This window comes from Oncorhynchus kisutch, linkage group LG22, assembly GCF_002021735.2.
Source record: "Oncorhynchus kisutch isolate 150728-3 linkage group LG22, Okis_V2, whole genome shotgun sequence".
NCBI classification, from domain to species: Eukaryota; Metazoa; Chordata; class Actinopteri; order Salmoniformes; family Salmonidae; genus Oncorhynchus; species Oncorhynchus kisutch.
Genome location: NC_034195.2, coordinates 55,858,090 through 55,884,950, shown reverse-complemented (window position 1 = coordinate 55,884,950; position 26,861 = coordinate 55,858,090). Strand labels below are relative to the sequence as shown.

At 44.1% G+C, this 26,861-nt stretch overlaps 1 protein-coding gene across 8 annotated transcripts; it reads left to right on the top strand.

Moving 5' to 3' along the window:
- On the top strand, positions 1-26,861 carry pgghg (protein-glucosylgalactosylhydroxylysine glucosidase). 8 transcript variants are annotated; one of them, XM_031801704.1, is made up of 16 exons: positions 1-502; positions 716-784; positions 3,057-3,346; positions 3,950-4,160; positions 6,754-6,935; positions 8,179-8,432; positions 8,642-8,761; positions 9,831-9,962; positions 13,012-13,123; positions 13,478-13,550; positions 17,537-17,673; positions 18,931-19,064; positions 19,887-19,982; positions 20,910-21,007; positions 21,682-21,905; positions 23,839-26,861. In XM_031801704.1, exons 1-16 carry the CDS (start codon positions 462-464, stop codon positions 23,913-23,915), a joined length of 2,250 nt encoding a protein of 749 aa, XP_031657564.1. In that variant the 5' UTR covers positions 1-461; the 3' UTR covers positions 23,916-26,861. The 8 variants fall into 8 exon arrangements, with proteins under 8 accessions (XP_031657564.1, XP_031657572.1, XP_031657571.1 ...); XM_031801712.1 differs by lacking the exon at positions 716-784 and having other exon boundaries at positions 1-148; XM_031801711.1 differs by lacking the exon at positions 716-784 and having other exon boundaries at positions 1-148; positions 3,025-3,346.

Below are 26,861 nucleotides of genomic sequence, written 5' to 3'. Positions count from 1 at the left end.
ACCGGAGAGAAACCTACATTTTGTTTTCCTCTATACAGTCTGGAAGAAGAACTGACAGTACCTTTAGGAGTTTCTTTTCAACTAAATACACGTTTGGGGCTCGGGAACATCAATACTTCGTTTAGTTCCAGATATTTGTTCTACTCATGTGAGACACGTTACCTGTTTATTTGACCTTTGTTTCTTTTCCTCATTTATTTTCTGCATTCCTTTCATCCCCGGTAACGGCGGATGCCCCCCTTCTTCTCACGTGAGTGTGCGACGGTTCCCCGGTCAGAAATATCAAGGAGTTGTTGAGAATTACAGCGGTCTGTAGACAGCAACAGTTTTCACATGACAAGAGACTGACGCTGACAGAGTTGCGTTTAAGACTTGTTGCTCTTCGGCATTTAACGGGTCGCCATGAACTTTTTGCCGTTATCATCTTCTCATCATTCATTACGGTTTACTTTCTCGAGATCATGAGATTCATTCAATATGTCATGCTGCTCTTAGTGTTTTGGTGAGGCGATCCACTTTTTATTGTCATGTTTTTATCTCACATCACATGTCATGAGGAGTGCTTGTGACAAAAACCAGATGTCGCATTGGTTTTCACTCGTTAGAACTGCAGTGGTTTTCAGTAAGGCGCTTTCAGGACATTTCAGTTCAATACTATTACACTATACAATTACAGTATGAGACTAATGCATGTTTCTCTGTTTTCTTGCTGTAGTTGTTTCTCTTTGTTAAACTATAGGCTCTACTATTCTCATTTACTCATACCCAAATTGTCCCTTGTGTGGTAAGTATATATGAAATATAAATTAATATATGATATATCAAATATATCAAACAAATATATAAAATATATATTTTAACCTTTATCTTAATAGTAGGAAACACATTTTACAGCTGAAAGTGGAATTGTAGCATACAGAAGCTCACATACAAATAAATGAGAAACTAAACAACTGGGTTAAAATGCTAAATAGAAGGTAGGCCTGCTGGTGTACAAAAAAAATCAACAACAAGCTGCACAAGAACTCACTGTAATGGTCCAGGTTACAAAGTGGCTCAGTGACTCACTACTGTAATGGTCCAGGTTACAAAGTGGCTCAGTGACTCACTACTGTAATGGTCCAGGTTACAAAGTGGCTCAGTGACTCACTACTGTAATGGTCCAGGTTACATAGTGACTCAGTGACTCACTACTGTAATGGTCCAGGTTACATAGTGACTCAGTGACTCACTACTGTAATGGTCCAGGTTACATAGTGACTCAGTGACTCACTACTGTAATGGTCCAGGTTACATAGTGACTCAGTGACTCACTACTGTAATGGTCCAGGTTACAAAGTGGCTCAGTGACTCACTACTGTAATGGTCCAGGTTACAAAGTGGCTCAGTGACTCACTACTGTAATGGTCCAGGTTACAAAGTGGCTCAGTGACTCACTACTGTAATGGTCCAGGTTACAAAGTGGCTCAGTGACTCACTACTGTAATGGTCCAGGTTACAAAGTGGCTCAGTGACTCACTACTGTAATGGTCCAGGTTACAAAGTGGCTCAGTGACTCACTACTGTAATGGTCCAGGTTACAAAGTGGCTCAGTGACTCACTACTGTAATGGTCCAGGTTACAAAGTGACTCAGTGACTCACTACTGTAATGGTCCAGGTTACAAAGTGGCTCAGTGACTCACTACTGTAATGGTCCAGGTTACAAAGTGACTCAGTGACTCACTACTGTAATGGTCCAGGTTACATAGTGACTCAGTGACTCACTACTGTAATGGTCCAGGTTACATAGTGGCTCAGTGACTCACTACTGTAATGGTCCAGGTTACATAGTGACTCAGTGACTCACTACTGTAATGGTCCAGGTTACAAAGTGGCTCAGTGACTCGTGTTTGCATCTCAATTTGAAAAAAACTGTTTGCATGTTCTTCACAAAGAGGGCAACAGATGCTACTGAGCCAGATGTCTATGTGTCAGGGGAGAAGCTCCAGGTGGTATCCGATTTTAAGTACCTTGGCATCATACTTGATTCCAACCTCTCTTTTAAAAAGCATGTGAAAAAGGTAATTCAAATAACCAAATTCAACCTAGCTAATTTCCGATTTATACGAAATTGTTTGACCACAGAGGTAGCAAAACTGTACTTCAAATCTATGATACTCCCCCACTTAACATACTGCTTGACTAGTTGGGCCCAAGCTTGCTGTACAACATTAAAACCTATTCAGTCTGTCTACAAACAGGCTCTCAAAGTGCTTGAGTGCCCTCAGTCTGGGTAGGACAGCAGAGCATTGGGCTGTTGTACTACCTGTCAGTCTGGGTAGGACAACAGAGCATTGGGCTGTTGTGCTACCTGTCAGTCTGGGTAGGACAGCAGAGCATTGGGCTGTTGTACTACCTGTCAGTCTGGGTAGGACAGCAGAGCATTGGGCTGTTGTACTACCTGTCAGTCTGGGTAGGACAGCAGAGCATTGGGCTGTTGTACTACCTGTCAGTCTGGGTAGGACAGCAGAGCATTGGGCTGTTGTACTACCTGTCAGTCTGGGTAGGACAGCAGAGCATTGGGCTGTTGTACTACCTGTCAGTCTGGGTAGGACAGCAGAGCATTGGGCTGTTGTACTACCTGTCAGTCTGGGTAGGACCGCAGAGCATTGGGCTGTTGTAGGAGGATCTGGGGTTAAAGTAGAAGTTTGTGGCTGGATCTTGTGGATCTGCCACTGACAGGCATTCTGCGTGTGTGTGTGTGTGTGTGACATAGGCATTCTGCGTGTGTGTGTGTGACATAGGCATTCTGCGTGTGTGTGACATAGGCATTCTGCGTGTGTGTGTGTGACAGGCATTCTGTGTGTGACAGGCATTCTGTGTGTGACATAGCATTCTGTGTGTGTGTGTGTGTGACATAGGCATTCTGTGTGTGTGTGTGACATAGGCATTCTGTGTGTGTGTGTGACATAGGCATTCTGTGTGTGACATAGGCATTCTGTGTGTGACAGGCATTCTGTGTGTGTTGTACTGTTCTGTTGTAGGTACCATTGATTTAACCTTTTATCATCCTAAGTGGAAGAGGACACGCTCTCCCCACGATGACCAATGAGACCCCAGTTGACCCCTACATCTTCACCACTGACCTCCTGCCTCTTGACCCTCGCTTCCTTCCTCCGCTGGCCAATGGGCTGCTGGGTTGGAGGGTGTACGGTGACATCATGCACATGGGCGGAGTCTATAACGGCGAGGGCGGGGACTGTCACCGTGCCAATCTCCCCTGTCCTCTGGCTGTGAGGATGGATATAGATGAGGTGGAAAAGGCAGGGCATCTGCAACACTCCTACAGTCTAGACACACACACAGGTACGTTGGTACAGTCTAGATACACACAGGTACGTTGGTACAGTCTAGAGACACACACGGGTACGTTGGTACAGTCTAGACACACAGGTACGTTGGTACAGTCTAGAGACACACACGGGTACGTTGGTACATGTGGTTCACTGCAGATCAAGAACAGATGATGAGGTCTGTGTATTCTACATGTAAAGGGCTGAAAACCATGTGCTGACACATTCATCATCACTTTATTTTTACCTTTATTTAACCAGGCAAGTCAGTTAAGAACAAATTCTTATTTACAATGACGGCCTGGGAACAGTGGGTTAACTGCCTGATCAGGGGGCAGAACGACAGATTTGTATTTACATATTCTTATTAATTCCTTTACACTTGTGTCTATAAGGTAGTTGTTGTGAAATTGTTAAATTACTTGTTAGATATTACTGCATGGTCGGAAGTAGAAGCACAAGCATTTCGCTACACTCACATTAACATCTGCTAACCATGTGTATGTGACAAATAACACTTGATTTAATTTGAGGTAGCCTCGTTTGAATTAAATTGTTTCCAAGCTTTACAGTTGTATCACTGCATTTGTGTCTGTCTCTGTCCTCTCCTCTCCAGGTATATTCACCCACTCTCTGAGGACAGTTAGTGTTATTGCCTCCCAGTCTCTCTACACCCATCGACACCATCCCAACCTCTTGGTCATGGAGGTCCTGCTGATTCGTCAGGGCACCTCCCGGGAGCCAATCACAATCAAGCTGGACAGTAGGTTCACGCCTCAAAGCGATGACATAGTGTTCCATTCCGAACCGGACTACAAAGGAGCCAGGTGAGAATAAATGGAGAACTAGGAAGGAAGGGAGAACTAGGAAGGAAGGGAGAACTAGGAAGGAAGCTAGATGGACAGAAACAGAAAGATTCAATGGCCTTCTTGTTTGTAGCAGCAGCGAGCTGTAGTTGCTTTCCCATTGCGTTTATACAGCATTTCTCCATGTTGTTTTTAATATGATAGGTGTGTCAGTTGTACTGTTTCCATAGATCAAAAGACTGAAACACCAGGTCCTTTATTCATATCTACTCATTATAATCTAACAAGCCAAACTGATCCTAGATCAGCATTCCTACTCTTAGACTTGATCATCCTGTGTTTTATGTACACTGAACATTTTTTTTTTATGCAACAATTTCAGCTCATATAAGGCAATCAGTAAAATACATTCATTAGGCCCTAATCTATGGATTTCACATGACTGGGAATACAGATATACATCTGTTGTTCAGATACCTTAATAAAACAATAGGAGTGTGGATCAGAAAACCTGTCAGTATCTGGTGTGACCATTTGTCTCATGCAGCGCGACACATCTCCTTCACATAGAGTTGATCAGGCTGTTGATTGTGGCCTGTGGAATGTCGTCCCACTCCTCTTCAATGGCTGTGTGAAGTTGCTGGATATTGGCGGGAACTGGAACACGCTGTCGTACACGTCGCTCCAGAGCATTCCAAACATGCTCAATGGGTGACATGTCTGGGGAGTATGCAGGACATGGAATAACTGGGACCTTTTCAGCTTCCAGGAATTGTGTACAGATCCTTATGACATGGGGTTGTGCATTATCATGAAACATGATTATCATATCATGAGGTAATGGCGGTGGATGAATGGTACGATAATGGGCCTCAGGATCTCTTCACGGTATCTCTGTGCATTCAAATTGCCATCGATAAAATGCATTTGTTTTCCTTTTCCGTAGCTTATACCTGCCCCATACCATAACCCCACCGCCACCATGGGGCACTCTGTTCACAACGTTGACATCAGTAAACCGCTCGCCCACACGACGCCATACACGCTGTCTGCCATCTGCCCGGTACAGTTGAAACCGGGATTCATCCCTGAAGAACACACTTCTCCAGCGTGCCAGTGGCCATCGAAGGTCAACATTTACCCACTGAAGTCAGTTACGACGCTGAACTGCAGTCAAGTCAAGACCCTGGTGAGGACGAAGGGTACACAGATGAGCTTCCCTGAGATGGTTTCTGACCATTTGTGTAGAAATTATTTGGTTGTCCAAACCCACAGTTTCATCAGCTGTCCTGGTGGCTGATCTCAGACAATCCCGCAGGTGAAGAAGCCAGATGTGGAGGTCCGATTTGGTTGAGGTTGGGGTGATTGTGGAGGCCAGGTCATCTGATAAAGCACTCCATCACTCTCCTTCTTGGTCAAATAGCTCTTACACAGCCTGGAGGTGTGTTGGGTCATTGTCCTGTTGAAAAACAAATGATAGTGGGACTAAGCCCAAACCAGATGGGATGGCGTATCGCTGCAGAATGCTGTGGTAGCCATGCTGGTTAAGTGTGCCTTGAATTCTAAATACATCACTGACAGTGTCACCAGCAAAGCACCATCACACCTCCTCCTCCATGCTTCACGGTGGGAACCACACATGCGGAGATCATCCCTTCACCCACACTGGGACACGGCGGTTGGAACCAAAAATCTCCAATTTGGACTCCAGAACAAAGGACACATTTCCACCAGTCCATTGCTTGTGTGCACATGTCCATTGCTCGTGTTTCTTGGCCCAAGCAAGTCTCTTCTTATTATTGGTGTCCTGTAGTAGTGGTTTCTTTGCAGCAATTTGATCATGAAGGCCTGATTCACGCAGTCTCCTCTGAACAGTTGACGTTGAGATGTGTCTGTTACTTGAACTGACAGAAACATTTATTTGGGCTGCAATTTCTGAGGCTGGTAACTCTAATGAACTTATCCTCTGCAGCAGAGGTAACTCTGGGTCTTCCTTTCCTGTCCTCATGAGAGCCAGTTTCATCATAGCGTTTGATGGTTTCTGCGACTGCACTTGAAGAAACTTTAAAAGTTCTTGAAAGATGGAATATGCCAGGTCTATTGGGCCAAAATGAATCATGGCCTATTGCACAGATCACATAGAAAGGAAACTTTTAACAGATCAGATTTTTTGTTTGTAAATTTGTTTATAAATACTTTGCTACAATGATGATATACATGATGATGATGCTAATGATGATATAGATGATGATAATTATGATATAGATGATGATAATGCTGATATAGATGATAATGATGATATAGATGATAATAATGTAATAATGATGTGAATGAACCTCTCAGCCAATAACAGCTAGTTTTCAGTTTTCCCCCTCCACACTCAGACCACTCCCAGACAGTCTTAAGCAAAATTCTTGCTTGAGAAATTGCTCTTTGCTAACAAGATATTTTTGTTTCTTTTTTGCTAATTTTAAATGAAAACAATCACAGTAAGGTACTTCATTGTTACCCAGAAATGATTTCATATTGAGATCAAAACTGCTGCATTGGACCTTTCTAATACAAAAGTCCCCAGCATTCAGCTCAGCTCACAATCACCCTTTTCCTTCCCTAGTTACATCCAGGGCCAGACCACTACGGCTGAGGTCTCTGGTGGCGTCTGTCCCAGCGTCCACATCATCTGGACCCCCATCACCCCTTCCCTTACCCTGCTGCCCGACCAGGCCCAGTCCCGCTGGGGGTTCGTGGTGGCGGTGGCGGGCAGTCAGGACAGCGTACAGGCTCACTACGACACAGGTAAAGAAAGGGAGTGAGCTCAACTATCCTCCTGCGTCACATAATGATGAAAACTAACTTGATGAAGTTGCAGCTGAGGTCTCCGCTGCGGTACATCTAGTGGGACATGTCGGACTGAGGCTCGTTATGACAAGAGGTGTGGCATTACTCTGTAATTAGAGGACACGACCAGAACATAATAAGAACACGACCAGCCCCGTCTCAAGTTTAGTGATATAGGTGTAGTAGTGATGTAGGTGGAGTAGTGATGTAGGTGGAGTAGTGATGTAGGTGTAGTAGTGATGTAGGTGTAGTAGTGATATGTAGGTGTAGTAGTGATATGTAGGTGTAGTAGTGATATAGGTGGAGTAGGGATATATAGGTGGAGTAGTGTAGTAGTGATATAGGTGTAGTAGTGATATAGGTGTAGTAGGTATATAGGTGCAGTAGTGATATAGGTGTTGTAGGTGTAGTAGTGATATAGGTGTAGTAGTGATGTAGGTGTAGTAGTGTAGTAGTGATATAGGTGTAGTAGTGATGTACTGATATAGGTGTAGTAGTGATATAGGTGTAGTAGTGATATAGGTGTAGTAGTAATATAGGTGTAGTAGGGTAGTAGTGATGTAGTGTAGTAGTGATATAGGTGTAGTAGTGATGTAGTGTAGTAGTGATATTAGTGTAGTAGTGATATAGGTGTAGTAGTGATATAGGTGTAGTAGTGTAGTAGTGATGTAGTGTAGTAGTGATATAGGTGTAGTAGTGTAGTAGTGATATAGGTGTAGTAGTGTAGTAGTGATGTAGTGTAGTAGTGATATAGGTGTAGTAGTAGTGATGTAGTGTAGTAGTGATATAGGTGCAGTAGGGTAGTAGTGATATAGGTACAGTAGGGTAGTAGTGATATAGGTGCAGTAGGGTAGTAGTGATGTAGGTGTAGTAGTGATGTAGGTGTAGTAGCGATGTAGGTGTAGTAGTGATGTAGGTGTAGTAGTGATGTAGGTGTAGTAGTGATGTAGGTGTAGTAGTGATGTAGGTGTAGTAGTGATGTAGGTGTAGTAGTGATGTAGGTGTAGTAGTGATGTAGGTGTTAGCACAGTGGGTACATCATTAGATGTTTTATCATCCAGTACCACTTTGGACACAAGTGTTTTAATGAATACTTCTAAGTGGGGATACAGTATATTGGACATATTATTGTTTATGTTTTTTACCAATTAAAAAAAATAAATGAAACTTGTCATGGCAACGAGCGTAAACATGTTAACAGCTCTGGAGCTGATGGCCAATGGGAACCTTCGTCCCTCGCACCTCCGGGCGTGGGAGGAGCTGTGGGCGGGCAGCACCCTGGAGCTGACTGGTCCAGACGACCTGAGCAGGGCTCTGATTGGCTGCATGTTCTACCTGCTCAGTGCCTTCCCTTCGTTGCACGAGGCGCCCGGTCATTTCGGCGGCGTCAGTCCTGGAGGACTGTCTAACGGGGGCTCAGGGCAAGACTACTGGGGACACGTGTTCTGGGACCAGGTGAGGACAATGTTCTGTTTATTTCATGATGTATCTAATGAAGGGAAAGGTGGTTAGTTGACCCATCAGGTGTACTGGATTCCAACACATAAGTGGAACTGGCTGTATTCAAGGAGAGGGTTCATTGTGTTAGGCTAACCTCTACCTACTGAACCACGTGTCTTTTTAGTGTGACTGAAATGTCCCTCGCCCTCTGTCTCCCTGTATAGGACACTTGGATGTACCCCAGTATTGGTCTCTTCTACCCTCAGTTAGCACGGGCCGTGCTTGAGTACCGGGTGAGGACAGTAGATGGCGCTAAGGACAATGCTGAGAAGCAAGGCTACAAGGTACAGGCTTCTCTCTCTCTGAAGCCATGTGTTCAAACACTCCCTATTCACAGTCAGGCCTCGCGGTGATCTTTCTGGCTGCAAGTTTTATATTTGTGTGATTTGTAAAAATATTTTTAGTTACAGTATAGTGACTTTTGGATTTCAGCTTCACGTAAAAACCTGTATCTTGGTCATACTGTGTGTTGTTGAGTGTCATGTGAACACATACCTTTTACAGTGCCTTAAAGGAAGTATTCACACACCTCCACCTGCTCCACCTTTTGGTTGTTGTTACATCCTGAATTCAAAATGGATGAAATAGGTAAAAAAGAACAAATCTATCTACACACAGTACTGATACACCATCCCAAGTGTAATTAATAACGTCACCATGCTTAAAGAGATATTCAATGTCTGATTTTTTTTAAAATATTACCCATCTACCAATCGGTGCCCTTTTTTGCGAGGCGTTGGAAAACCTCCCTGGTCTCTGTGGTTGAGTCTGTGTTTGAAACTCACTGCTCGACTGAGGGACCTTACAGATAATTGGTATGTGTGGGGTACAGAGATGAGGTAGCCATTTAAAAATCATGTTAAACACTATTATTGAACATAGAGTGAGTCCATGACACTTATTATGTGACTTGTTAAGCACATGTTTCCTCCTGAACATATTTAGGCTTGCCATAACAAACGGGTTGAATACTTATTGACTCAAGGCATTTTTATTCATTTGTAAAGATTATGGGGTATTGTGTGTAGACCAGTGACACAACATCTACATTTAATCCATGTTAAATTCAGGCTGTAAACAACAACAACAACAACGTGGAAAACGGGTGTGAATAGTTTCTGAAGACACTGTTAGTGGTCCCACAGGATCAGGCATCACACACTAAACATGTATTCCCTCGCTGTACTTATAGGTGTGTTGTGTTTGTAGTGTGTGGTGGTGTGTAGTGTATGTTTATAGTGTGTTTATAGTGTGTGTTGTGTGTAGTGTTGTTTGTAGTGTAGTGTATTGTAGTGTATGTGGGTCAGTGTGTTCTGTTCTGATGAAAGAGATATTATGTTGTCCTCCTAACAGGGACTAAAGTTCCCGTGGGAAAGTGCTGTGTCAGGGAGGGAGGTGTGTCCTGAAAAGATATACGGACAACAAGAGATCCACATCAACGGAGATGTTACTCTGGCCTTCCAGCACTACCTCTACCTCACACAGGTAACACCTAACCCCAACACTACCTCACACAGGTAACACCTGACCCCAACACTACCTCTACCTCACACAGGTAACACCTGACCCCAACACTACCTCTACCTCACACAGGTAACACCTAACCCCAACACTACCTAACACAGGTAACACCTGACCCCAACACTACCTCTACCTCACACAGGTAACACCTGACCCCAACACTACCTCTACCTCACACAGGTAACACCTGACCCCAACACTACCTCACACAGGTAACACCTAACCCCAACACTACCTCACACAGGTAACACCTGACCCCAACACTACCTCTACCTCACACAGGTAACACCTGACCCCCACACTACCTCTACCTCACACAGGTAACACCTAACCCCAACACTACCTCACACAGGTAACACCTGACCCCAACACTACCTCTGCCTCACACAGGTAACACCTAACCCCAACACTACCTCACACAGGTAACACCTGACCCCAACACTACCTCTACCTCACACAGGTAAAACCTAACCCCAACACTACCTCACACAGGTAACACCTGACCCCAACACTACCTCTACCTCACACAGGTAAAACCTAACCCCAACACTACCTCACACAGGTAACACCTGACCCCAACACTACCTCTACCTCACACAGGTAGCACCTGACCCCAACACTACCTCTACCTCACACAGGTAACACCTAACCCCAACACTACCTCACACAGGTAACACCTGACCCCAACACTACCTCTACCTCACACAGGTAACACCTGACCCCAACACTACCTCACACAGGTAGTAACACCTGAACCCAACACTACCTCTACCTCACACAGGTAACACCTGGCCCCAACACTGCCTCTACCTCACACAGGTAACACCTGGCCCCAACACTACCTCTACCTCACACAGGTAACACCTGACCCCAACACTACCTCTACCTCACACAGGTAACACCTGACCCCAACACTACCTCTACCTCACACAGGTAACACCTGACCCCAACACTACCTCTACCTCACACAGGTAACACCTGACCCCAACACTACCTCTACCTCACAAAGGTAACACCTGACCCCAACACTACCTCTACCTCACACCGGTAACACCTGACCCCAACACTACCTCTACCTCACACCGGTAACACCTGACCCCAACACTACCTCTACCTCACACTGGTAACACCTGACCCCAACACTACCACTACCTCACACAGGTAACACCTGACCCCAACACTACCTCACACAGGTAATACCTGACCCCAACACTACCTCTACCTCACACAGGTAACACCTAACCCCAACACTACCTCTACCTCACACAGGTAACACCTGACCCCAACACTACCTCTACCTCACACAGGTAACACCTGACCCCAACACTACCTCTACCTCACACAGGTAACACCTGACCCCAACACTACCACTACCTCACACAGGTAACACCTGACCCCAACACTACCTCTACCTCACACAGATAACACCTGACCCCAACACTACCTCTACCTCACACAGATAACACCTGACCCCAACACTACCTCTACCTCACACAGGTAACACCTAACCCCAACACTACCTCACACAGGTAACACCTGACCCCAACACTACCTCTACCTCACACAGGTAAAACCTAACCCCAACACTACCTCACACAGGTAACACCTGACCCCAACACTACCTCTACCTCACACAGGTAAAACCTAACCCCAACACTACCTCACACAGGTAACACCTGACCCCAACACTACCTCTACCTCACACAGGTAGCACCTGACCCCAACACTACCTCACACAGGTAGTAACACCTGAACCCAACACTACCTCACACAGGTAACACCTAACCCCAACACTACCTCTACCTCACACAGGTAACACCTGACCCCAACACTACCTCTACCTCACACACGTAACACCTGACCCCAACACTACCTCACACAGGTAACACCTGACCCCAACACTACCTCTACCTCACACAGGTAACACCTGACCCCAACACTACCTCTACCTCACACAGGTAACACCTAACCCCAACACTACCTCTACCTCACACAGGTAACACCTGACCCCAACACTACCTCTACCTCACACAGGTAACACCTGACCCCAACACTACCACTACCTCACACAGGTAACACCTGACCCCAACACTACCTCACACAGGTAATACCTGACCCCAACACTACCTCTACCTCACACAGGTAACACCTAACCCCAACACTACCTCTACCTCACACACGTAACACCTGACCCCAACACTACCTCACACAGGTAACACCTGACCCCAACACTACCTCTACCTCACACAGGTAACACCTGACCCCAACACTACCTCTACCTCACACAGGTAACACCTGACCCCAACACTACCTCTACCTCACACAGGTAACACCTGACCCCAACACTACCTCACACAGGTAACACATAACCCCAACACTACCTCTACCTCACACAGGTAACACCTGACCCCAACACTACCTCTACCTCACACAGGTAACACCTGACCCCAACACTACCACTACCTCACACAGGTAACACCTGACCCCAACACTACCTCACACAGGTAATACCTGACCCCAACACTACCTCTACCTCACACAGGTAACACCTAACCCCAACACTACCTCTACCTCACACAGGTAACACCTAACCCCAACACTACCTCTACCTCACACACGTAACACCTGACCCCAACACTACCTCACACAGGTAACACCTGACCCCAACACTACCTCTACCTCACACAGGTAACACCTGACCCCAACACTACCTCTACCTCACACAGGTAACACCTGACCCCAACACTACCTCTACCTCACACAGGTAACACCTGACCCCAACACTACCTCACACAGGTAACACCTGACCCCAACACTACCTCTACCTCACACAGGTAACACCTGACCCCAACACTACCTCACACGGGTATGGTCACTAGGCCAGTCATCTACATTCACAGCCGGCTCCCTAGCGCTTCTCATTTGGGCCTAGTTATTTTCTGATCTGAAAGGTATAAGCTGCTTCCACCATATTACCTCCACTTTAAAGACCTGCAACCTGTCTCTCTTCTAGGACATGTCTATGTTCACAGAGGGGCGTGGCAGCGAAGTGATTTGGGGCGTGGCTGATTACTGGGTTTCCAGGGTAACCTGGAGCGCTGAAGAACAGAACTACCACATCTTAGGTAAAGGGACACTCAGTAAACATGTTGTTTAGAAATCGTCATGCCAGCTGATGTCAGCTTATTGCTAGTACTAACTTTAATGATAGCTAGTTTGAGGTTAAAATGTACTTACAATGACTGTGATATTCAGTTGTCTCACCTGTAGTTATCTCACCCGGGGGCCATCTTAAAATGAATCCACTAACTGTAAATCACTCTGGATAAGAGCGTCTGTTAAATGACAAATGTATTGCAACTGATTTCGTTGTCAAGCACACTAGGTAAGCTATTTAGCTTATTGGTCGTAGCAACCCTGTTGCTTGAGTAAACACGAGTATGCAAGACATTTACCAAAGTATCTCTGTTTTCTGCCAGGTGTCATGCCCCCCGATGAGTATTACTACAACGTCAACAACTCGGTGTACACAAACACTGTGGCCAAGTTCAGGTACCAGAGGGGTGTCATACGAAGCTACATTCAGAAAGTATTCAGACCACCTGACCCTATTCCCCAATTTGTTACGTTACAGCCTTATTCTAAAATAGATGAATTAAAACAAGTTCCTCGTCAATCTAAACACAATAAACCATAATGACAAAGCGAAAACAGGTTTTTAGACATTTTTGCAAATTTTGTCAAAGAAAAACAAAAAAAAACAGTAATAGTTTATTTACATTCAGACCCTTTGCTATGAGACTTGAAATTGAGGTCAGGTGCATCCTGTTTCAATTGATCATCTTTGAGATGTTTCTACAACTTGATTGGAGTCCACCTGTTGTAAATTAAATTGATTGGACATAATTTAGAAAGGCAAACACCTGTCTATATAAGGTCCCACAGTTGACAGTGCATGTCAGAGCATGAACCAAGCCATGAGGTTGAAGAATTGTCCATAGAGTTCAGATACAGGATTGTCTCGAGGCACAGATCTGGGGAAGGATACCAACAAATGTCTGCAGCATTGAAGGTCCCCAAGAACAAAGTGGCCTCCATCATTCTTAAATGGAAAAAAGTTAGGAACCACCAAGACTTTTCCTAGAGTTGGCCGCCCGGCCAAACTGAGCAATCGGGGGAGAAGGGCCTTGGTCAGGGAGGTGAACAACAACTCAATGGTCACTCTGACAGAGCTCCAGTGTTCCTCTGTGGAGATGGGAGAACCTTCCAGAAGGACAACCATCTCTGCAGCTCTCCACCAATCAGACCTTAATGGTAGAGTGGCCAGACGGAAACCACTCCTCAGTAAAAGACACATGACAGCCCGCTTGGAGTTTGCCAAAAGGCACCTAAAGGACTGACCATGAGAAACAAGATTCTCTGGTCTGATAAAACCAAGATTGAACTCCTTGGCCTGAATGCCAAGCGTCTGGAGGAAACCTGACACCATCCCTACTTGAAGCATGGTGGTGGCAGCATCATGCTGTGGGGATGTTTTTCAGAGGCAGGGACTGGGAGACTAGTCAGGATCGAGGGAAAGATGAACGGAGCAAAGTACTAAGAGATCCTTGATGGAAACATGCTCCAGAGTGCTCAGGACCTCAGACTGGGGTGAAGGTTCACCTTCCAACAGGACAACAACCCTAAGCACACAGCCAAGACAACACAGGAGTGGCTTCAGGACAAGTCTCTGAATGTCCTTGAGTGGCCCAGCCAAAGCCTGGAATTGAACCTGATCGAACATCTCTAGAGAGACCTGAAAATAGCTGTGCAGCGACACTCCCCATCCAACCTGACAGAGATTGAGAGGATCTGCAGAGAAGAATGGGAGCAACTCTCCAAATACAGGTGTGCCAAGCTTGTAGTGTCATAACCAAAAAGACTCGAAGCTGTAATCGCTGCCGAAGGTGCTTCAACAAAGTACTGAGTAAACTGTCTGAATACTTATGTAAATGTGATATTATACTTATGTAATACTTATTTTTTTAATGTATAATAATTGTATAACATTGTTTTTGCATTGTCATTATGGGGTATTGTGATGTCATTATGGGCTATTGTGATGTCATTATGGGCTATTGTGATGTCATTATGGGCTATTGTGATGTCATTGTGGGCTATTGTGATGTCATTATGGGCTATTGTGATGTCATTATGGGCTATTGTGATGTCATTATGGGGTATTGTGTGTAGATTGATGAGGGAAATATTGTTTTGATCAATTTTAGAATAAAGCTGTAATGTAATAAAATGTGGGGGGAAATCAAGAGGTCTGAATACTTTCCCAATGCACTGTAGATTTACTCAGGCTTGTCTAACACTAACCAGCTTCAGTTAGCTTCACATTCCAGCTCAGGCTTCCACTAACCAGCTTCAGTTAGCTTCACATTCCAGCTCAGGCTTCCACTAACCAGCTTCAGTTAGCTTCACATTCCAGCTCAGGCTTGTCTAACACTAACCAGCTTCAGTTAGCTTCACATTCCAGCTCAGGCTTCCACTAACCAGCTTCAGTTAGCTTCACATTCCAGCTCAGGCTTCCACTAACCAGCTTCAGTTAGCTTCACATTCCAGCTCAGGCTTGTCTAACACCAACCAGCTTCAGTTAGCTTCACATTCCAGCTCAGGCTTGTCTAACACCAACCAGCTTCAGTTAGCTTCACATTCCAGCTCAGGCTTCCACTAACCAGCTTCAGGTAGCTTCACATTCCAGCTCAGGCTTCATCCGTACAACGTTGCTGTATATTGCTCGCCCTCATGCCGCTAACTCTAGCAGGCGTGTAACTGCGTGTGCATTTCACACATGGCTAGTCGAACACCGAACTCTTCATTGAGACAACGCTGAAACATCCAATCCATGGGCCGAGTCAGTGACACATGAAAAGTTATCTTAGTTCACCAGGCTATGGTGTGAAATGGGCTTTTAGAAGTGGCGTCTTTATTTGATTACTGATTGTTAATGCCGTCTTTGATGTGCTTATCAATGCCCAAGCACCCCCCCCCCCCCCTCCTCCTTTCTCCCCTTCTATCTGTGGAACAGCTTGTTGTGGCCATAGACATACAATCCATAGAAGAGTTTTAGAACCTCTGAACCTGACAATTAGACTGTTAAACACTAACAATGGCTGCCAGTCTTGACCTGAAAGGGAACTGCCATCTATGGATAATATGTCTATGGTTGGATGTGGCTGTCATTGGCCTTTCACAAATGTTTTAAATACAATCGCGTGTAAAACGTACAGTTTGGAAAGCAAATGCTGTCATAACTAAATGTGATATTTTAACATGACTGTATTTTTTTTTTTTACACACTTTTTTTGTTATTCAAACAAATATGTCATCGGTCGATTCTGATTTAATTGGTCCTCAACTCGTGACTCAGACCCCTTCATTCAGGAGTTAGCCTTTTAGTTAGCCTGCATCGGAGCAGGTTAGTTCTGAAAGATTCATTACCATAAAAATGTACCTGGCTAAAATATTATCCCGAGTTGAACTCCGAGTTGACCAAAGTAACGTTTGCATTTAACAGATCAGAGACTTACAGGAGCAATTAGGGTTAAATGCCTTGCTCAAAGGCACATCAACATACTTAGTCGGCTCACGGAATCGAACCAGCGACCTTTCAGTTAATGGCCCAACGCTATGAACCGCTAGACTACCTGCCGTCCCAATTACGTGGCTATTTCCTCAAACATGCTTTGTAGGATACCCCCCCCCATCAGCTATTTCCCAATCTCACCTTATTTTCCATAGACCTTATTCATGTGGAAGCCAACGTCGTTCCACATCCAGGCTTATTGCCTGGAGAAAGTGGAAGCCAACGTCGTTCCACATCCAGGCTTATTGCCTGGAGAAAGTGGAAGCCAACGTCGTTCCACATCCAGGCTTATTGCCTGGAGAAGGTGGAAGCCAACGTCGTTCCACATCCAGGCTTATTGCCTGGAGAAAGTGGAAGCCAACGTCGTTCCACATCCAGGCTTATTGCCTGGAGAAAGTGGAAGCCAACGTCGTTCCACATCCAGGCTTATTGCCTGGAGAAAGTGGAAGCCAACGTCGTTCCACATCCAGGCTTATTGCCTGGAGAAAGTGGAAGCCAACGTCGTTCCACATCCAGGCTTATTGCCTGGAGAAAGTGGAAGCCAACGTCGTTCCACATCCAGGCTTATTGCCTGGAGAAAGTGGAAGCCAACGTCGTTCCACATCCAGGCTTATTGCCTGGAGAAAGTGGAAGCCAACGTCGTTCCACATCCAGGCTTATTGCCTGGAGAAAGTGGAAGCCAACGTCGTTCCACATCCAGGCTTATTGCCTGGAGAAAGTGGAAGCCAACGTCGTTCCACATCCAGGCTTATTGCCTGGAGAAAGTGGAAGCCAACGTCGTTCCACATCCAGGCTTATTGCCTGGAGAAAGTGGAAGCTCACGTTTTTAAATATTTTTTTAAAAGTCTATGGAAAACATAGTACTTGATGTTATCATTTACATTCTTTCTCATCTCTTACCCAGTCTGGAGTTCGCTGTGGAGTTGGCTGCCCTGCTGAAGTACCCTGCTCCTCGGGAATGGCAGCAGGTAGCAGACAAGATCAAAATCCCTTTCGATCAGAAGCAGAAATATCATCCTGAATTTGACGGCTACAAAAAAGGCGAGTGTTTCCCCCATTGCCCACGTTCACTTAGTTGTCTGTTTAAAGGTGTAATATTAAATAGAGCTCGTCCAGTCATTTCAGTAATAAGGACATGTAACACATGCAGTGTGATGTTAGATAGAGCTCGTCATTTCAGTAATAAGGACATGTAACACATGCAGTGTGATGTTAGATGGAGCTCGTCATTTCAGTAATAAGGACATGTAACACATGCAGTGTGATGTTAGATAGAGCTCGTCATTTCAGTAATAAGGACATGTAACGCATGCAGTGTGATGTTAGATAGAGCTCGTCATTTCAGTAATAAGGACATGTAACGCATGCAGTGTGATGTTAGATAGAGCTCGTCATTTCAGTAACAAGGACATGTAACGCATGCAGTGTGATGTTAGATAGAGCTCGTCATTTCAGTAACAAGGACATGTAACGCATGCAGTGTGATGTTAGATAGAGCTCGTAATTTCAGTAATAAGGACATGTAACACATGCAGTGTGATGTTAGATAGAGCTCGTCATTTCAGTAATAAGGACATGTAACACATGCAGTGTGATGTTAGATAGAGCTCGTCATTTCAGTAATAAGGACATGTAACACATGCAGTGTGATGTTAGATAGAGCTCGTCATTTCAGTAATAAGGACATGTAACACATGCAGTGTGATGTTAGATAGAGCTCGTCATTTCAGTAATAAGGACATGTAACACATGCAGTGTGATGTTAGATAGAGCTCGTAATTTCAGTAATAAGGACATGCAACACATGCAGTGTGATGTTAGAGCTCGTAATTTCAGTAATAAGGACATGCAGTGTGATGTTAGAGCTCGTCATTTCAGTAATAAGGACATGCAGTGTGATGTTAGATAGAGCTCGTCATTTCAGTAATAAGGACATGTAACACATGCAGTGTGATGTTAGATAGAGCTCGTCATTTCAGTAATAAGGACATGCAGTGTGATGTTAGATAGAGCTCGTCATTTCAGTAATAAGGACATGCAGTGTGATGTTAGATAGAGCTCGTCATTTCAGTAATAAGGACATGCAGTGTGATGTTAGATAGAGCTCGTCCAGTCATTTCAGTAATAATGACATGCAGTGTGATGTTAGATAGAGCTCGTCCAGTCATTTCAGTAATAATGACATGTAACACATGCAGTGTGATGTTAGATAGAGCTCGTCCAGTCATTTCAGTAATAAGGACATGCAGTGTCTTCGAGTCTCCGCTTTTTCATTTTTATTTGGACTTTTTCTCCCAGGACAATTTGTGAAGCAGGCTGACACAGTCATGCTAGGCTATCCCCTGGGTCTACCTATGACCCCTGAGGTCAGGAGAAATGACCTGGAGTTCTACGAGGCTGTCACAGACCCTGGTGGTCCAGCTATGACATGGGTACGTCACATACTGGTATTACCATGCACTGCCAAGAACGGGTCAATTTATCAACTGTACTGTTGAAAGGGGTACCTACCTACAAAAGGGACTTTATAACACATAACCCATTCATAACCCATTCATAACCCATTCATAACCCATACATAACCCATACATAACCCATACATAACCCATACACAACCAATTCGTAAGCAGTACATAAGCATTTTTTTTCTACTGCTAATGAATGCAGTATGTGTGTGTTATGAATGTGTTCTGAAATCCTTACTGGTAGAGTGTTACTCAGTTGGGGGTGTAGAAGGGTGTTACTCAGTTGGGGGTGTAGAAGGGTGTCAGTCAGTTGGGGGTGTAGAAGGGTGTCAGTCAGTTGGGGGTGTAGAATAGTGTTACTCAGTTGGGGGTGTAGAATAGTGTTACTCAGTTGGGGGGTGTAGAATAGTGTTACTCAGTTGGGGGGTGTAGAATAGTGTTACTCAGTTGGGGGGTGTAGAATAGTGTTACTCAGTTGGGGGTGTAGAAGGGTGTTACTCAGTTGGGGGTGTAGAAGGGTGTCAGTCAGTTGGGGGTGTAGAATAGTGTTACTCAGTTGGGGGTGTAGAAGAGTGTTACTCAGTTGGGGGTGTAGAGGAGTGTCAGTCAGTTGGGGATGTAGAAGGGTTTTACCAGCCTCCTGAGTGGTGCAGAGGTCTGAGGCGTCACTACAGCCTGGGGTTAGATACCATATATAATATATAATCATTTTTTATAGAAGACGAGTTTTACCTAGTTGGGGATGTCGAAGCCCATTTGTCAAGTGTGTTTGTCTCTGTATGGTGCCAGGGTATGTTTGCAGTGGGCTGGCTGGAGCTGGGGGAGGTGGAGAAGGCTGGACATCTACTCCAGAAGTGTTTCAAAAATATCCAGGGACCATTCCAGGTCAGAATGGGAATGTCTCTCTCTTTCTCTCTGTCTCTCTCTGTCTGTCTCTCTCTCTCTGTCTCTCTCTCTATATATCCCTGTCTCTCAATTCAAGGGCTTTATTGGCATGGGAAACATGTGTTAACATTGCCAAAGCAAGAGAGGTAGATAATATATAAAGTGAAATAAACAATCAAAATTAACTGAAAACATTACACATACAGAAGTTTCAAAACAATAAAGACATTACAAATGTCATATTATACATATACATATATATATATATATACAGTGTTTTAACAATGTACAAATGGTTAAAGGACACAGGATAAAATAAATAAGCATAAATATGGGTTGTATTTACAATGGTGTTTGTTCTTCACTGGTTGCCCTTTTCTTGTGGCAACAGGTCACACATCTTGCTGCTGTGACGTCACACTGTGGAATTTCACCCAGTAGATATGGGAGTTTATCCAAATTGGATTTGTTTTCGAATTCTTTGTGGATCTGTGTTATCTGAGGGAAATATGTGTCTCTAATATGGTCATACATTGGGCAGGAGGTTAGGAAGTGCAGCTCAGTTTCCACCTCATTTTGTGGGCAGTGAGCACATAGCCTGTCTTCTCTTGAGAGCCAGGTCTGTCTACGGCGGCCTTTCTCAATAGCAAGGCTATGCTCACTGAGTCTGTACATAGTCAAAGCTTTCCTTAATTTTGGGTCAGTCACAGTGGTCAGGTATTCTGCCACTGTGTACCCCCTGTTTAGGGCCAAATAGCATTCTAGTTTGCTCTGTTTTTTTGTTAATTATTTCCACTGTGTCAAGTAATTATCTTTTTGTTTTCTCATGATTTTGTTGGGTCTAATTGTGCTGCTCTCTCTCTATATATCTATTTCTCTCTCTCGCATACTCACACACACAGTATGTGTCACATTAATGTCTCTCAGGTATGGAGTGAATCGTCTGATGGTTCTGGGGCGGTGAACTTTCTCACTGGTATGGGAGGATTCCTGCAGGCTGTTCTGTTTGGCTACACTGGATTCAGGTCCGTTATATCCACCACCACACATCACTTGGCTTGAAACCAAACTGTCATTTAGTGGCATCATAAGACGTACATTACACTATTATTGCAGAATACAAGTGTATGTACCTACTTCCTGTCTTAAAGACATTCTCCGGGAACGTTTGTATACTTTTTAGACAGTAGTTCTGAAAGTAGCGCTCACGAGCCAAAAGCCCCCCCACGACAATTACATACTACGTCATATATGTACGTCGTCTCTCCCTGTCTGCTGTGTCGACGGAGCCGGTGGGCCCACCCTACAACCTCATTGGATAACGCTGGGCAGGCCTCTTGCTAGCTGTCACACAAATGTGAGGGGCTGAAGCTCATTGGCTAGAACTCCAATTGCTAGGGGGCTGGCCCACGTGGGGAGAAGTGTAGGGGAAATCGTGCAGCATAACTTCAAGAAAACAGTCGCTTTCCAACTAGGGAATTTGTGAATAATTGAGGTTAGACAAAAATTATGCTCATAGATTATGAATGAATGATCTACACATTGACACATCAGCCATCAAAGTTTTTTAAAAAAGACTTTCTTAGTGTCCACAATACCAGAGAATGTCTTTAACTGTTGGGACATAAGGCAACAATGAGCTCCTCGGTGAGGGGATCTGCAGTATGTACCCTTCTCTCGTTTTCATTTTCCTTCTCAGAGTACAGAAGGATTGTCTGGCCTTCGCCCCTTCCATCCCTGATGACATCACTCAGCTGTGTATCCGGGGGATCAGTTACCTGGGCAACAAGATGGACTGGCTGGTGAGGGGACAGGAAGTTTACATCATACTGAGAGAGGGAGCAAAGCATGCTGGGAATACCAAACCCTGCGCTCTGCAGGTGGTCCTCAAGAACTCCGGGACCAAGATCCCTCTTATACCAGGTAAACTCTATTCTATTCCATTTTATTTTACTCTCTACCAACTCACAAATGCTGAAACTGAGCCTTCAAATACTGTATGGATATTATAGTAAAGTTATAATTAAATACTGTATGGATATTACCGTAAAGTTATAAATACTGTCTGGATATTATAGTAAAGTTATAATTGTTATGAAGGCACACACACACACACATTCAGATTTTCTCGTTGTTTTAGGGTGAGGAAAAATCGTTAACACTTTACTTGGAACCTAGTGTCATAACACATTATGTAACGGTCATAACCATGTCATATGTTATAACCATGTCATATGTTATAACCATGTCATAATATGTCATAACACATATATTTAGACCTGTTGTGACATAAAAAGAAACGTCCCTTTTTCAGGACAATGTCTTTCAAAGATAATTTGTAAAAGTCCAAATAACTTCACAGATCTTCATTGTAAAGTGTTTAAACACTGTTTCCCATGCTTGTTCAATGAACCATAAACAATCAATGAACATGCACCTGTGGAACGGTCGTTAAGACACTAACAGCTTACAGACCGTAGGCATTTAAGGTCACAGTTATGAAAACTTAGGACACTAAAGAGGCCTTTCTACTGACTCTGAAAAACACCAAAAGAAAGATGCCCAGGGTCCCTGCTCATCTGCGTGAACGTGCCTTAGGCATGCTGCAAGGAGGCATGAGGACTGCAGATGTAGCCAGGGCATTAAATTGCAATGACCGTACTGTGAGACGCCTGAGACAGCGCTACAGGGAGACGGGACAGACAGGTGATAGTCCTGGCAGTGGCAGACCACATGTAACAACACCTGCACAGGATCGGTACATCCGAACATCACACCTGTGGGACAGGTACAGGATGGCAACAACAACTGCCCGAGTTACACCAGGAACGCACAATGCTCAGACTGTCCGCAATAGGCTGAGAGAGGCTGGACTGAGGGCTTGTAGGCCTGTGTAAGGCAGGTCCTCACCAGACATCACCGGCAACAACATCGCCTATGGGCACAAACCCACCGTCTCTGGACCAGACAGGACTGGCAAAAAGTGCTCTTCACTGACGAGTCGCGGTTTTGTCTCAGCAGGGGCGATGGTCAGATTCGAGTTTGTCGTCGAAGGAATGAGCGTTACACCGAGGCCTGTACTCTGAAGCAGGATCGATTTGGAGGTGGAGGGTCCGTCATGGTCTGGGGCGGTGTGTCACAGCATCATCGGACTGAGCTTGTTGTCATTGCAGGCAATCTCAACGCTGTGCGTTACAGGCAAGAGATCCTCCTCCCTCATGTGGTACCCTTCCTGCAGGCTCATCTGGACATGACCCTCCAGCATGACAATGCCGCCAGCCATACTGCTCGTTCTGTGCGTGAATTCCTGGAAGACAGGAATGTCAGTGTTCTGCCATGGCCAGCGAAGAGCCCGGATCTCAATCCCATTGAGCACGTCTGGGACCTGTTGGATCAGAGGATGAGGGCTAGGGCCATTCCCCCCAGAAATGTCTGGGAACTTGCAGGTGCCTTGGTGGAAGAGTGGGGTAACATCTCACAGCAAGAACTGGCAAATCTGGTGCAGTCCATGAGGAGGAGATGCACTGCAGTACTTAATGCAGCTGGTGGCCACACAAGATAATGACTGTTACTTTTGATTTTGAACCCCCTTTGTTCAGGGACACATTATTCAATTTCTGTTAGTCACATGTATGTGGAACTTGTTCAGTTGATGTCTCAGTTGTTGAATCTTGTTATGTTCATACAAATATTTACACGTTAAGTTTGCTGAAAATAAACTAAGTTGACAATGAGAGAACGTTTATTTTTTTGCTGAGTTTATATTGCGTTAATTTATGGCAGGTTATGACACCTGGTTAATATAAATATATTTCATATAATAAATAAAGGTCATTATGTTTGTTTGTTTCCTCAGGAAAACCAGTGACTTTCCCACGGGAGTCTGGAATGATCTGTAAAGTGGATGGTGCCTTATCCTGCTGGCCCATGTGAGGACCATCCCTGTCAAACCCCATCGCCTTCTACCCACAGTGCCTTCTATCTACTGTACCTTCCATCTACAGTACCTTCCATCTACAGTACCTTTTTACAGTACAGTACCTTCTATATACAGTACTTTCTATATACTGTACCTTTTTACAGTACAGTACTTTATATCTACTGTACCTTTTTACAGTACAGTACTTTCTATCTACAGTACAGTACCTTCTATCTACTGTACCTTCTATCTACTGTAACTTCTATCTACAGAACCTTCCAACTACTGTACCTTCCCTTCTATCTACAGTGCCTTCTATCTACAGTACAGTGCCTTCTATCTACAGTACAGGGCATTATATCTACAGTACCTTCTATCTACAGTACAGTATCTTCAATCTACAGTGCCTTCTATCTACAGTACAGTATCTTCTATCCACAGTACCTTCTATCTACAGTGCCTTCTATCTACAGTACCTTCTATCTACAGTACAGTATCTTCTATCTACAGTACAGTACCTTCTATCTACTGTACCTTTCTACAGGACAGCACCTTCTATCTACTGTACAGTACATTCTATCTACAGTACCTTCTATCTTCAGTACAGTGCCTTCTATCTACAGTACCTTCTAATTACAGTACAGTACCTTCTATCCACAGTACCTTCTATCCACAGTACCTTCTATCTACTGTACCTTCTAATTACAGTACAGTGCCTTCTATCTACAGTACCTTCTATCCACAGTGCCTTCTATCTACAGTACCTTCTATCTACAGTACCTTCTATCCACAGTGCCTTCTATCCACAGTGCCTTCTATCCACAGTGCCTTCTATCTACAGTACCTTCTATCTACAGTACCTTCTATCTACAGTACCTTCTATCCACAGTACCTTCTATCCACAGTACCTTCTATCCACAGTACCTTCTATCCACAGTGCCTTCTATCCACAGTGCCTTCTATCTACAGTACCTTCTATCTACAGTACCTTCTAATTACAGTACAGTGCCTTCTATCTACAGTACCTTCTAATTACAGTACAGTGCCTTCTATCTACAGTACCTTCTATCTACAGTGCCTTCTATCAACAGTGCCTTCTATCTACAGTACCTTCTATCTACAGTGCCTTCTATCTACAGTGCCTTCTATCTACAGTGCCTTCTATCTACAGTGCCTTCTATCTACAGTACCTTCTATCTACAGTACCTTCTATCTACAGTGCCTTCTATCTACAGTACCTTCTATCTACAGTACCTTCTATCTACAGTACCTTCTAATTATACAGTACAGTACCTTCTAATTATACAGTACAGTACCTTCAGAAAGTATTCACAACCCCCTGACTTTTACCACATTTTGTTGTGTTACAAAGTGGGATTGAATTGCCTTTTTTGTTGTTGTAAACGATCTATACAAAATACTCAAATAGATTTATGGAAAATTAAACACTAATGTATCTTGACTAGATAAGTATTCAACATCCTGAGTCAACACGTTACAATCACCTTTGGCAGCAATTAAAGCAGTGAGTCTTTCTGGGTAAATTGGTAAAGCTTTGCACGTCTGGATTGTACAATATTTTTCCATTATTCTTCCAAAAATTCTTCATGCGTTGTCAATTTAGTTGTTAATCATTGCTAGACTGCCATTTTCAAGTCTTGCCATAGATTTTCAAGTAAGTCAAAACTGTAACTAGGCCACTCAGTAACATTCAATGTGCTCTTGGTAAGCAACTCCGGTGTATATTTGCAGACTGAACCAAGTTTTCCTCTAGGATTTTGCCGGGGGCTTAGCTCTATTACGTTTCTTTTTATCCTGAAAAACTCCCTAGTCCTTGCCGATGACAAGCATATCCATAACATGATGCAGCCACCACCATGCTTGAAAATATGAAGAGTGGTACTCAGTGTTGTGTTGGATTTGGATAATTTCTGTGCCACATAATTTTTTGCAGTATTGCTTTATTGCCTTGTTTGCAAACAGCATGCATGTTTTGGAAAATGTTTATTCTGTACAGGTTTCCTTCTTTTCATTCTGTAATTTATGTTAGTATTGTGGAATAACTACAAAGTTGTTGATCCATCCTCAGTTTTCTCCTATCACAGTCATTAAACTCTGTAACTGTTTTAAAGTCACCATTGGCCTCATGGTGAAATCCCTGAACGGTTTCCTTCCTCTCTGGCAACTGAGTTAGGAAGGACACCTGTATCTCTGTAGTGACTGGGTGTATAGATACACCATCCAAAGTGTAATTAATAACTTCACCATGCTCAAAGGGATATTCAGTGTCTGCTTCTTCTTTTTTTACCCATCTGCCAATAGGTGCCCTTCTTTGCGAACCATTGGAAAACCTCCCTGGTAACATAATTCCACTTTGACATTACGGAGGATTGTGTGTAGATCAGTGACACAAAATCTCAATTTATTTCATTTTAAATCCAGGGTGTAACACAACAAAATGTGGGAAAGGTCAAGAGGTGTGAATACTTCCTGAAGGCCCTGAACCTATATGTCGTTATGTGAGTCCCAAATGGCATCCTATTCCCTTTTATAAAGTAAGTAGCCTTGTCTGAACCAGAATGTCCCATAGGGCAGGAGCCTGTCTCCTGTTTCTGTAGCGTGAGCCAGCTTGATGTACAACTCCACCCCCGTGAGGCAGCTTGATGTACAACTCCACCCCCTGGAAAGGACGCTATAGCCTATCGCAGCGCCCATAGCCCAAAGTAACGCACAATAGACTGCCATTTGGGGCTCATTGTTATTCCTGGTTTATTCATGCACTGGAAATTATTTTCTGTGTATAAGAAGGATTTAATCTATTGTGCTTTAACCATGTATTTAGTGTGACTTGATTTGTCAGTCACATCTCAGTAAATGTACTGTATGTTTGTAGAGATGGATCAAGTGCCTTTTTATACTGATACTTAAAGCTGCAATAAAATATACATTTGGAATGAGAA

What these genes read in the sequence shown, in the direction of transcription:
- pgghg (XM_031801704.1), top strand. Translation starts at nt 462, where the DNA reads ATGAGATTCATTCAATATGTCATGCTGCTCTTAGTGTTTTG. An exon ending in ACAGGCTCACTACGACACAG is followed by an intron (nt 6,936 to 8,178) that starts GTAAAGAAAGGG and finishes ACATGTTAACAG; the next exon opens with CTCTGGAGCTGATGGCCAAT. An exon ending in AACACTGTGGCCAAGTTCAG is followed by an intron (nt 13,551 to 17,536) that starts GTACCAGAGGGG and finishes TCTCTTACCCAG; the next exon opens with TCTGGAGTTCGCTGTGGAGT.